The sequence below is a fragment of the Lissotriton helveticus genome, chromosome 9 (assembly GCF_964261635.1).
Source record: "Lissotriton helveticus chromosome 9, aLisHel1.1, whole genome shotgun sequence".
NCBI classification, from domain to species: domain Eukaryota; kingdom Metazoa; phylum Chordata; class Amphibia; order Caudata; family Salamandridae; genus Lissotriton; species Lissotriton helveticus.
The window spans coordinates 1,137,674,822-1,137,688,933 of NC_136070.1; the positions used below are offsets into that span (position 1 = coordinate 1,137,674,822).

At 39.4% G+C, this 14,112-nt stretch overlaps 1 protein-coding gene across 1 annotated transcript in view; it reads left to right on the top strand.

Moving 5' to 3' along the window:
- The window catches only part of ARF4 (ARF GTPase 4), a 37,707-nt gene extending 28,595 nt beyond the window's left edge, over positions 1–9,112 (top strand). The window contains exons 3-6 of the mRNA XM_078661569.1: positions 1,689–1,798; positions 3,478–3,549; positions 5,268–5,393; positions 8,012–9,112. Of these exons, the coding sequence (XP_078517695.1) occupies positions 1,689–1,798; positions 3,478–3,549; positions 5,268–5,393; positions 8,012–8,098 (395 nt within the window). The 3' untranslated portion in view covers positions 8,099–9,112. The remainder of the gene's footprint in view (positions 1–1,688; positions 1,799–3,477; positions 3,550–5,267; positions 5,394–8,011) is intronic.
- The last annotated feature ends 5,000 nt before the right edge of the window (positions 9,113–14,112 follow it).

Here is a 14,112-nt window from a genome sequence, read left to right on the forward strand (position 1 = left end):
AATTACAAGGCTTGCAACAGCTTTTCTCCCTCGCTGTGCCCAGCCAGTCACCCTTGATCATCAGTTTGGGTAAATAGCCAACGCAAGCCTCCATAAATGTATCATCCGCTGCTCCTAGGGGATATTTAGGTAATGACATACATGCTGTCATTTCACTATTTATATAAATTACTATTTCATTTCTAAATTGTCATACAGCCACGTAAAAAAAAATATTCAGTAATTAAAAGCAAAAAGTGTAATGTAATAATTCGAAGTGGTCTCAATGCAAGCTCCAGTAGCATAACAGTGAGAGCTACTTGCAGTTGTAATACGTGCTTCCGCCCATACTTGCGATGGGGAGAAGCTTGCAGAGGCGTCCCTCCCTAGAGGATCGGCTGCTGACGGACCCATTTGTTGAGAAAGCGATATCGCTAACATAAAAAAAAGTGGTGAACAACTCCCCAGACCCTCTGAGCAGCATGGGAGGGTGATTTTGGCCCACTTGATAATGAAGACCGGGTAGTGGCTCTACAAATCCATTTCCGGCTGATTCAGCTAAAGATTTTACATAGAATGTGCTACTCTAGATCATTACTACATCGGTTGGGCTAGGCTCACAATCCTTTGTGTCAACGGGGTAGCTGATTGAGGGGATCTCTATCGCCTACTGCAAGAATGTCCGGTGATACAAACGCACTGCCTTGACATTGGGAGGATTATGGCTGAGGTGATGGGGGTAGAGGATCCAGTTGAGGCGAAATGGTTCTTGCTACTAATTCCTGGTGACGAGGCATGGCCCAAATATAATAGACTGTGGCTGGCCGTGGTGGTAGCAAAGCGTAACATAGCGAAGAGCTGGGGAGCATCCTCTCCACCGAGGGTGGCAGATTGGAAAACTGATTTAGACTGGTTTGGGCAAGCTGAACATACAGTACATCTGAGCAGGGGGTGCCCATGGAAATGGGAAAATATCTGGGGGAAATGGCAGGCCTACCAAGCATTATAGGGAGAGACATGTAGGAATAAGAAGAGATTGCTACCGCACTGATACTTACTCAGATTGTCGCACTGATTATTTTACTTATGACGTATGGATTGAAGATCCACTGTAAGAGGTCCTTGATGTATTCTTTTCTGAGCATTATCTTATCAAGGGTTTATAAAGCGCTCGTACACCCGAGGGTTTCATGGCGCTAACCGACAGAACTAAGAGACTGCAATTTAAAGGCTAGAAAGAGGGTTATGCCAGAGTATGGACAAACAGCCAGGTTTAATTTTAAGCTACCTCCTGAACGGGAGAAGGGTGGTACAGGAGCGGATTTCCAGAGGAAGGGAGTTCCATAATTTGGAGGCTAGGGTAGCGAACCTACGCCCTCCCTTACGTTGGAATTTATAGCGAGGAACAATCATTATGAAATAAAAAGAAAAAACAGTGAGAACCACCTAACTCAAGGTACATTTTCTAAAGTTTACTTTCTATCCAGGTGAGTTCTATTGCAGGGATTTGTATTTAATTTATTAAAACAGTATTAATCTTGACATGCATCATTTAAATCACTGGCCGCCACTAAACTGTTTTAGAATTGCTACTGCTGAAGATGTCTTTGAGTGAAGTTGAAGTAGCTACTCCAAAATTAAAGACACCTTTTTTGTCATTTTTCCTATGTTCTATTTAGAAAGTGACTACATTGGCTTTTTTTTTTCAGGTTTCAATGTTGAAACAGTAGAATACAAAAACATCTGTTTCACTGTATGGGATGTTGGTGGACAAGATAAAATTAGACCCCTTTGGAGGCATTACTTTCAAAATACACAGGTATACGAGTATTTTATAGAGTTATTCACATGAAAAGAATGATCACAAACATTGGGATTAAATGTCGTTTGTTCTTTGACTGTCAGTGAGGCTTCTTTTGCAGCCCCTTCTCTTTTGTGTTCATATTTGTATTTATTTGATATTGTGTACAAAATTCTATACGAGCTTCAGGGCGCTGCTAAGTGGAAAAAACAAACAGAATACAATGTTGATAATTATAATGTAAAAAAAGCACTTTCTGGAAGATGCTAATAACACATTTCAAACCAGAATAAACGAGACTTCAGTTACTTAGTCAAATTGTGTGTTTTAATAAATACTTGTTTATGTCAAACTCTGGAAAACCAGTAGGATCATGCAGTTGCACAGGTAGATGAGTAAAGCACCTGAAACACTTGGCGTTCCCACATTTTACTATGACACTGGTTTGGCAGCTCTGGGTCTTCTGCAGAGAGAAGTGCTCTTTATGCTGATGAGTCAAATCAAGTACTTCCGAGACCTGTCGTAAATGGGTTGCAGGACAACACAAAAGACCCTGAAGTTACCATGGGTCTTTTATAACCGGTGACCACAATGTTTTGTGTGGTCCTATTTAAAAAAAAATATATATATATATATATATATATATATACACGGGTCGATGGCACTATCTTTGACAAGTTGAAGCTTGTGGTTGAATGCCGGGATGTGTTTTTTAATTCACCTCCAAACAATATAGGCATACTGAAAGCACTGCAACTTGTATCAGAAGTGTGAGGAATGCCGTACTTAAAGGCCCAATGATGGATAGTTTGTCTTGAGCACAGAGCCAGGATCCCCCATTGAATATGCAGCCTCATTCCTCGCTGAAAATACAGCCTGGGTAAGAGAGCCTATCACAGACCAGGATTTACATGACTTTATTTCTTGTTCATATGCATTCATTTAATGAGCCTAGAGAGTCTTCAAGCAGTTCTACTAAGCCCTCTGTATCCTCTTCATTGTTAAGAAATCGCTGACCGTGGGTAGCAAATATGTTGACAAGGGAGGGCCACTTAAGCGTTATAACCAGAAGAACCAAGGAAAGTACTACTGTGCTTGGGTCTCTGGGTGCTCGTTCCCTATTAGAGCTTTTTGTCCCTTCTCTCAAGCACATATTTTTTCCTGTGAAGCTGTTCACAGAGCTCGTTCCAACCCGAAGGGCTCCTGGATGCCTCATGACATAGCGTATACTTGAACCTCAAACATGCATCCATCTAGAGCATGGATCCTCACTTGGATGCCTTTTGTATCATCTTTCTCCAGATTTCTATGCTCAATAGGCTGTTTTTGTTGATAAAAAGAAAGGGCCCACATTATTTTCATGTTAAAACAAAATTGCTTGTTTCAGAGAAGCGAATCTCTGAAGGCAGGGGGTGCCTAAAATAAGGCAGCACTGGCTTCACTAGTATAGGTAAATGCTGTTACCATTCTTGCGTACGATGGTGATGCACACTAATCCTGAAAAGCTAGAAGACCAGTGGGGTTCTCCTCTGAGTTTGAAAACACATTTGTTCCCGCATATGTGATGGAATGTGTGCTTCTTAATGATTTCAAACCGCTGTTCCTGTAAAGGTAACTATATATTTTCGTGTTTTTGTAAACCAGTAAACTATTAAAAAAAAAAAAATTTGATTGTAAAAGTGTTTTTTGCCTTCCAGGGTCTTATATTTGTAGTAGACAGCAATGACCGAGAGCGAATTCAGGAAGCAGCAGAAGAGTTACAGAAAATGGTAATTATAGAAAAAAAAAAATATATATATATATATATTTTTTTTTGCCCTTTGCCACATTGAGAAGAATGTAAAGGAAAATAAAAAGAAAAATTGCAACACGACCACAGGAGTTCGACCCGTTTGTCCCTCTGGTTAGAGGGGTTGTGTGGAAATAATATATATATATATATATATATATATATATATATATATATATATATATATAAGAGAACTCTGGGTAGATCTCAAGTTTAGGTGGAAAGCAGCTCCTTAGAGCACTCTCAACACCAGCGACACTCTAGACTTATACTGGGTGCTCCCTTGTGTCTGGACAAAGCTATACCTCTCCGAAGAGCTCTAATCAGAGCGAAACACTATGTCAGGGGTTGGTTTTACTCATTTCAGAGTGATAAATGTTTTTTTTCATTCTCCAGCTCGGCAAGGACAGCAATGTGCTAGTCCTATGCTTAAAGACTTTGCTGTAGAAATGGCAAAAGACTTGGTCCTTTTCTATCTCGGCGTGGATGGCACTGTGCTAATCCTATGCTTATGACTTTGACAGAAAAACAGACATTTGAGGTGAGCAGATCTAGAGTGTCGCTGGTGTTGAGGGTGTTCTAACAGGAGCTGCTTTCCACCTAAACTTGAGAACTACCCAGAGTTCTCTTTCTTTTTTGCATAATTTATGTGTCACTCTATTCCTAAAAGGGTTTTGTTTTGATATATATATATATATATATATATATATTATTTAACCGTATTTACACTGCGACCTGTTTTATCCTTCATCTTACTTGGCCAGGAGATTCTGTATTGGTTGCAGACTTGGTGAAACTTACTTTACAAATTCTTATGGAAACGTCCACATTTACATCTGAGGTGTATGTAGTGACTCTAATCCTTTATTAAGGTTATGCAGTGACTAATTCTGAAAAGGGCTGTGAGCAATAGACCCTTTTTTTCTTTTAGAGATTTCACCCTAGATAAATACATACAGTACAAGCAGAACCAGGGAAATTGTAGGTGTTAGCTGTGTTTCAAAGTAGACTAGAATTGGCCACATAAAAATGCATTCATGGTATGCTTCTGATTTGTGGCCAAAAAATTCAATTTGTGGTAATCCCACGGATTTGTGGTGAGGTGAGCTCCAGCCTCTGGGAATTGAGGCAAAGTGCACATGTCCAACATTAGATTTGGAGTCTTCGCTGAGGAGAGCATTGGTTTTAGCTGTAGATAAGCACATGTATGTAAAATGAACAATTCTCTTGACAAAATAAATTGGGAGTATTTATAGTACTCAAAAATAAATGAAAAGTAGCTGATTAAAAGGAGACCAACCTGAACCTTCCTACCACTGCATCCATCGACACGCATGCAATCTTAAGCTCTAATCGATGCCATATGCAGCATGGAGCCATAAAGAAGAGCAAGCTATTTAAATTACCTGACATTCAACGTACAAGGGATGGTATTAAGAAAACGAAGTATAGATTTACTACATGTGGCAGTGCTTGAAAAGGGCTGTGGTAACCTGCTATTGCCAAGTGTTGCTGTGCTTATGAAAAATTAAGGAGTTTATTTCTTAAATGACAAAACTTAAGGTGACTGGTTAATTTAAAAATAATTCTAGTGCTCAACCGGTTTATATTCACAATTGATCAATTTTATGATTGACTGTTTTCAATTGGTGTATTGCCATTGTGAACAGAAGCCATTTTTTTCTTTTGTTTGAATAGCTTCAGGAAGATGAGTTAAGAGATGCAGCGCTTCTGGTGTTTGCCAACAAACAAGATTTGCCAAATGCTATGGCTATTAGTGAAATGACCGATAAATTAACACTTCAGACTCTACGCAACAGAACTGTGAGTATTTATTTCTATAGCATTACTTTCCTGTTTCATCATTTAGTACTATGCCTTCTTAGGGTGTTTAAAGTCAATTCCAAAATCTGCTTCAGCTTGGTTTGTTCATTTGGGCGAGCCTATAATTATTTGAATCAACTATAAAGAAAAAGAACTTTTCACCTCGCACTTGACTGACCTCACTGAAACGCACAAAATAACTGTGTTCCACGAAAGAATAATGGAACTTTCAAACACATGCTTTTTGTTCATCCAGTGACCGAGCTCACTTGACCTGGGGAGCTTATTTCCACTTGACCAATAGATATATTTGTCTGGTTCCTGTTTGGCAGCCACGAGGGTGGGAGGGCAGGCATGGGTGAGGAGAGTGCTTAGTGTTTTGAATGAATCATTGGAACAAGTTAATGTTTGAGCCTTTTTATTCAGTAGCTATTTAAAAATCATAATGGTTTGGAAAAATAAATGTTCCATCTATGATATCTTTAAAGTAGAATGTTTTTTTTTATAGGCCATGGGTTGTAGTACATGCAGTGTGCCCTGGGTAACAACAGGCTTGCAAACCCAAGGAGATGCTGGGGAGAGCGCTGAAACTTTTCAGACACTCGCGCCCAGTCATAGATTTGGGTTGAATCCATCATTGATCTTTAGCTCACTTTGCCACCTCAGTTCAGACCCAGCTATTTGCAAACCAGTCTTGACCCTGTGCCTCATGGGAACAGTCAAGCCCGAACTGCCAAACCAGGTCTTCCCTGAACCGTAAACCAGCATCCTGGGACTGGTTTTGGGGTGACAGCCCTCATCAGCCAGGCTAGCTTGAATTCACAGGCAAAGTGAGCAAGGGACCCACGTCTAGGCATACCCTGCCAACTTAGGGCGAACAAAGCAAATAGATGGAGATGATTGACGGAGCGCTGAAACTTTTCAGACACTCACTCCCAGTCATAGATCTGGGTTGAATCCATCATCGTTCTTTAGCTCACTTCGCCACCTCAGTTCAGACCCAGCTATATTGAAATCAGTCTTGACCCTGTGCCTCCTGGGAACAGTCCATCCCAAACTGCCAAACCAGGTCTTTCCAGAACCAGAAACCAGCATCCTGGGACCGGTTTCGGGGTAACACCCCTCATCAGCCAGCTTAACACTGTAGTATTGCAGAAGAGGCCGCAGGGGCCTGTGCGACCCCTTCTGCAATATAGTGTCTGTGCTAACTAAAGGGGTGATTCCCGCTAATGTGCCACCCTGAGTGCAGGTGCATATCTGCAGCTACCCTCAGGGCTGCGTAAATTAAGTAATGCAGCGCAGTGTTTCTGTTTGCACCTGGTGCACCTTACTAAAGGTGCGCCGCAGTGCAAATGGGAATAGTGCGCCCCAAGTATAACCGCTGGTGGCTAGGACCTATTTTATAATATGCATACATCTAAATGGTAGGGCTCCCCATAATTTTTAGGTAAGTGCATACAGTTGAGCATAGTCAAACCAAGGAAGAAGAAAAGCTCATGTAAATAGCAATTAATGACTTGCGTGTCAAGAAGGAAGCTTGGGTTGCACATAAACGAGCAGTCTAATAGTGGTGAGACATGGGATTCTTTGCTTTTTAATTACAAAGTTCTGCTTGGTGCATGACTACAATGGTGTGTGTGTGTGTGTGTGTGTGTGTGTGTTTTTTCTCAAATACCTGGGTTTTCCAACATTTAAAATCTAATTCCTCACGGATGTATGATATAAATCAGTCTTCTAGAGTGCCTATGAGCAGGGCCATCCTTGTGTTATGTACTATATAATTTTCGGGGATGGATCGTACCAGGGTCAGAGAGAAGATTCAAACCAAGTAGGGTTTTAAAAATCCTGTTTCGAAAGCTTTTTCAGCTGTTTTGAAATTTCGGTTTTTGCTGAAAGACGTTAATTTGGGATGACCGCGAATTAATAGAGGTGGAAGAACATCAAATACTAGTCTTGGATGTGACAAAGCCATCCGTCTTATTTTTGGTAGTAGGTGGGTTTTGTATGCGAGTTAGCCAAGGTTTATACTACAAGATTCTAGCTGGTGTAGGATGTTGTAAGACAAATAAGACACTCCACTAACTAAATTAACTAAAATCATTTTCCTGAAAAAAGTGATTCAGCAAAGCCATATTTGAATTTAAAGTGGCTTTCCCCATACCCTAGCCTGCATTTTGACAGTTTAATTTAAATATTTGCAAATGTATACCTTAGAAATGCATTTAAACATTCTTTCTGTGATTGCCTCCACAGCGGTGTTAAGCAAGACCTCCTTAAAATCAATTTAAACTCTTTTTTTGGTTTGATGACTTACTTTGAAGCTCAAACTGAAAATGTGTCAATTCAGCTTTCAATTGATTTGCGTCTGGCCTACAGTTTGTGAACACCCAACTTGGGTAATGATAGAGAATTGTCTTGTTGTTATGATACCTTAATTGATCAGCTTATTGTTTTCAACTGTAGTATGTAGGCTGGTTTACAGAACCTCTGATAAGAAATCTATGTTGGCATGTTTTGATTTTTATTTGTCATAGTTTATAGTAAAATCACTTTTGAAAATTGCAGTGGTTTCAAGATAAATTGTGCTAAAATAAAAATATTTGTTTTGCCTTTTACAGTGGTACGTGCAAGCTACCTGCGCAACGCAAGGAACTGGTCTGTATGAAGGACTAGACTGGTTGTCAAACGAGCTCTCAAAGCGCTAAATCAAACCGTATAACTTTATTTAACCAAGGACCTCTTTGAATGGACTTGAATTTTGACTTGTTGCTACCAAACAACGTGCATCTCAGTTTGAATCTGGAGATGGTTTTGACAGCAGTGTTTGAAACTATTACGTTGCCAAGTGTTTACTGATTTGCATATTGCCGCTGTAGTAATATGCGATGGGTAAAATCAATTTACCTTAAATTTGGGGTATGTTTTAAGTTTATGATTTTTTCACCCATGCCAAAAACCTTGATGCAGCAGTTGATCTGCAGTGCACTCACTCAGTATCCCTATACTCTCACTTGTCAGCATATATATTTTGTAGCTGGTTGTTTCTTACTGGTTTTCTGGATTAATCTTTCATGCAATTGGACTTCTCTCAGATAGCCTTTTTGTGCTTGTGTTTGTCCCGCTAAGTCTTCGAAGAGACCACATGATGTTATTTCAACCCAGGTTGTTAGCCTCTTCTAAAAAAGTTTAAAACCGAATGTTTTTGGACCAAGAACCCCAATAAATATTTTTAGATGTATTACTCCTTGCAATTTTAGTTTCCTGACAGCCTGTCATTGCTATCTGCTAAAGTTTTGCATTCCTTTTCTATTTATTTAACTCTTTGCTGCAAAAAGAAATAGAATATTGCTCATGGAATTCCACTCCTTTTTCCAAAATACTATTTACATAAAATGCACTGAGGAACGTTTTTATTCGCCACTCCTTTTGTTAGTCCAGCATTCCATTATATTGGATATGATGAATGAAAACAGATCAGTGCCAGCTTTAGAGAGCTCATATTGAGGTTGTCTTTCATATTGTACTTTTTTTGTTAATGTTGCATGTGAACTTTTTGATATCAATTTTACTGTTTGAGCCCGATCCTATCATAAGTTTGATTGTTTTGTTTGTTGATAAACCTATATCTTAATAGCTAAAAGATTTTTGAAAAATCACCAAATTTAAAAAACGGAATCTCCTTCATAACCCACTTGAAAATGTAATTCCTAATAAAATGTGGACATATTATGTATGTGTGCTTAATAGCTCATAAGTTTAATTTGATTTTTGTGAGCGCTGAAGAAAAGTCGCTGAGTTTAAAATTCTATTTGAAATGCCCTTCTATTCAAAACACTGAAATAACCACCAGGTGATGTTCAGTGGTGTACAAACAACCTAAATAAATATACACATTCCCTGCCAGAACAGGCACACGTTGATTCAGGGCACACTAAATCAGGGAAATGACTGTTTCTTCCTCCTTATTGGCATGGAGAGGAGTTGCCTACCTTTTTTGTAATTTGTTGTGAATCCTCTAAGTTGATTTGTAACCAGAGACATACGAGGGCGATCAACAAATTAGGGAAAGTATTCTTATGCAACGTCTCTAATGGTGATTCAAGGTGAAGAAGAGGTTGGTTACCATACAACCCAAACACACTCCACAGATGTAGATAATTATCCACAGATGCAGAAGACCAAATCACACAATAGTCTTCTCCGAGCACTCAAATTATGATCATTCAATACTGTCCATGTACAATCTTTATCCCCCAAATTTTTTTTTGTTCAACTGGCAGAGTTAAATCTGTAATTCAACATTCTGTGCCCATATACACGCCAGTTCATAAAGTCTTCCAAAATAGTATTTAATTGTTCCAATATTCGATCCAAAGAAAAAAGCGGCCAACGCGTGTTTCGTCGTGCTCAAATCTTAGCACATTTTAATTCTTCAGGGCTGCAACCCAAATAATAATATAAAAGTACATTACTAGTTCATCTATTACATATCCAATTATAATCCATACATTTATAGGCACAATCTTGAAGGAAAGATTCTAACGCAACCATTACCACCTGCTCTCAGAAAAGAATAGAACCAAATACCCAATATAGATCAACCTCCAAGTGAATAACAATCAATAATTGCATATAAATCTACAGAAAACAAACTCTCATAGAGACCAACCTCCCAAAAAATTATTGAAGCCTCGTAAGTATTATGATCCAACCAACGGCTTATCAGTGAGTCAACAATCTTCCAAATTTGCCACTCATCTTGAAAGAATATATATTTGAAAAAATATATAAGCTTCCTATGTAATGGATGAACAAGTAATGTACTTTTATATTATTTTTTGGGTTGCAGCCCTGAAGAAGTCAAACGTGCTAAGATTTGAGCACAACGAAACATGTGTTGGCTGCTTTTTTCTTTGGATCGAATATTGGAACAATTAAATACTATTTTGGAAGACTTTATGAACTGGCGTGTATATGGACACAGAATGTTGAATTACGGATTTAACTGCCAATTGAACCAAAACATTTTTGGGGATAAAGATTGTACATGGACAGTATTGAATTACCATAATTTGAGTGCTCGGAGAAGACTATTGTGTGTTGTTGTGAATCCTAGCAGCTAATTGCCAGATTACTACATTTACATCCTGCGGTATTACTAGCTCTTAGGCCGCCAAGGTACTCCACACCACCACACTCACACAAGCGAAAACACAGGTAGGTTGAACCTGGAAAGACACAAGGAAAAAAAAGGACAATTGTTGAGACTGATAAATCAGAATTTTCAGGAGATTAAAAGGAGCCTGGATATCAAACACTTGTTGACATGGTTACTGGAGAAGCATGAAGATGCTGGACAGATCCAGAGCGTCAACAGGGCGAACAGGAGACACTGCTGGAAGTGAGGTCACAGGAAATATGGACACTATTCATATGTGGGAGATCGTGGACACTGACTGTCACTGAATTTCACGAGCAGGCATTTGAAAGACACAGACTTGGCATGTAGGATAAGTGACATCCACTTGGAAATGCCCTCTCCAGCCCAGAATACAATCAGCGCTACAATGGCCCAGCAGTTAGAGAAGTAATTACAAATCTAATGTAGTATAACAAGTTGTGGGATTTTAAAGCCCCACACTATAAAGAAAAAGTGCTAGTCTCGATTCGGCCCTTGTGTAGGGGAGTAAAGAAAATGAAAAATAATCGTCCAGAACCCTCTATGATCTATCCAAACCTTTTTTCAAAATTTCTTAGAAAACTTGCTGGAAATGCCTAGCATTTGAAATTTGTGGTGCATTTTGCAACTAGCTGGCAAGTCTTGTATCTAGCTTTGCAGTCTTCCCTTGCGCTATGGATTTATGGACCAGCCATGCACATTGGCAGAGTGGGGCATTTGCCATGAAGCATATATAAATACTGTTAGACTCTTTATTTGTCGTCTGTTCAGAGTGGGAAGAAACTCTGCAAGTTCAACTGCTCAAGATCCCCTACATCCTGTGGCAATCACAACATTCCCTTTGTATTATACTGTGAACCCCCCCCTCCCCCCTTTCTTCGGGATTACATTTTGTAATTGGCCCAATGCCTTTACTGTTGCTGAATTGGAAGGTTCAACCCGAAAAAAACAATGTGCAAGCTTCACCCCTGAACACTAACCTGTGCACACTATTCTCCTGCCAATTTTTAGGCAGGAGACTGAAATTTGATTGTACAGTACCCTCCTCTTTTTTTGAACAATGGAGGGCATTCTTTCGCTATTTCACCTCCTTTTTGAATGTTTTCCTTGCATTTCTGATTGGACTTTTAAAAAATCATTTGTCTCCCTTTGATACCAAGATATTCACAATGAGTTTGAACTGGTGCATCAGATGTGGCAATCAGTTTTCAGTAACGGGGCTTCATAAAAACTAGACTATGGAACTGACCTACAGTGTATCCTTTGTCCACTGTGATAGATTTCATCTGAGGTCGCTGAGAAGCACTCTCCTTTTGTGCAAATGGATATTCTAGACTTTGCTGTCGGACTTAAGCTGTTTTCAATACTAATGAGAAAGATTATGCTGGAGCAGATGTACAAATATTTAAGGAATGTGGACATGAGTGTTTATCAGTACCAGGCTCAATAATGGGATCTTCAATCAGTGGTTTAGACTTTTTTTCTGCAATTAATTTTTACGGTTCTCTCGTATGTGAGGTTGTTTCTCAGCCTCTTGAACATCTCGATTCCAAAGCAAAACTTTCCTAAGAGGTAAAGTTTGACCCGGCTCTCCCACCTCCACATTTGGTTGTGAGCTGGCAGGTCTGTGAAAAAACTTCTTAAAATGAACACATTCTCAAGATGATCTTTTAAATGTTTGTGTATCCAAGCTCCACTTTGTTTTTCTTGGTTAACAAATTGCTACCTGTAGTTTTCTGCATATCAGACCGGATGTAGAATTGACTTTTATTTTCTTTCCTCTTTCTGCGTTGGTGTTCTTTATCTCCTCATTTCCACAAAAGTGCCTCTGTCTTACATATGTGTGAAAAATAATTTTGAAAAATTCCCCCCCTTTGCTATTCTTGTTAATAGCAGGTTATAAGTGATGGCTTGCTTGCGAGAAGCAGCTCTTGATGCTGATCATTGCAAGGCATGCGTCTCATGAGTTCTTGTGGTTTCTCAGCTGGCATTCATTCCAAGCCACCAAGGAGCCATTGTTTGACCATGAAGGGGCCTGGACTGAAAGAGACTCGCTTTTTTGTGGGATAGAAACTGTCACACTTAAGCAAGGGGCATTCAGTATATAGCATGGTATCCCAAGTTAGCACTAGCTATATGTAACAGTAAGAAGGTTGCAACCCTTTTTCCAGGACCTTATGCTCCATGTTCGAGAGGAGTATCTGGTAGCACCATATTTCAAGGTCTGTCTGTGGCCTTGTCTTACCAGGCGGCCTGTTTGCTTCTAACTTGCATCAGACGGTGCTACAGAGTACTGCTCCGGCCTGTGGACGTAACAGATCAAGGATCAGATGTACTTGCAGCCCTCTTCCAAGTAAGTAAAAACTGACATCACTTTCGTGCAATCGGGATTTTAACTGGTCACATGAAACACCCTAAAGGTTACATATTTACTGTAAGATCCACCAGATACACTCGACCTCTGTAGTACTGTGCATTGTTATAGGACTACTTTATTAAAACTAGACTAGGCTAGATTCGAACATCTGGGCTAGTCCATAATCTTGCAAGTTGGTGCCCCCTATTAACTAAGAAGGATTAAAGCCAACCCCATTATTGCGTTCTGTCCGAATCCAAGGGCACATAAAAGATAATGGATCACCCTACATGCCAACACTGAGCCATCAACCAGACGGTCTCCTGGTTAGAAGTAGTTCCCTGGGGTATTGGAACTTGTAATGGCTAAAATCAAACATAATTGATAAATTAGTGCACAGCACAATACATTAGTGATGATAAAGATAACTACCTTTGTATTTTCAGAGAGATGACATGAACTCATGTACCTTAACAGTGCAGGATGTGATTACTTTGCAGCTAGCAGTCAAATAAGCCACTCTGTTAGACCCAACTAAAGGTACTATTGATTCAATGCAAGCCCCTCAGTCTGTCCTGAAACACTTTATCAAAGTACTGAAGGTTAAAGCTCCAGAAACATGAACCTCTTTGAACAGAAGATGACTTGATGATATAACCATTTGAATCCTTTTCTGTTTACAAGGCCTAGCTAGGACGAAATCTTCACCAAAAGTGTCTCATTCACTCTTTGACCTTCTTACTCTTCATACTCCTTTATGAGGATGACCCGCACACAACATTTAAAAATAAGCAATGTTTTTCTCAAACTTAAGTACAGAGTAAATCATGTAGCATAAGTTTTCCATCCCAGGGATGGTATCACTATGTTACCATTATAAGGAAATCCTACTTTAGGAATAGGACGAGTCATATAGTGGGGATGCGATGAGGTGTGGGGAATTAGATACATTGTCTTCTTCTTTGCAGTGGGAGGGAAATGTATAAATGTGGAGATACGTGACCATACAGAAGAAGTATGCATACATAGAGATTTTAACATGATATGCTTTTTTGAATAAAAACAGGAGATATAAATTATACTGGATAAGGTCCCATATGTACTTGCATGGATAAATATTTGCAAACTCAGACTTTCCGTTTTTTCTGCAGTGAATTGGGATTGTTTTATTTTTATTATATTAA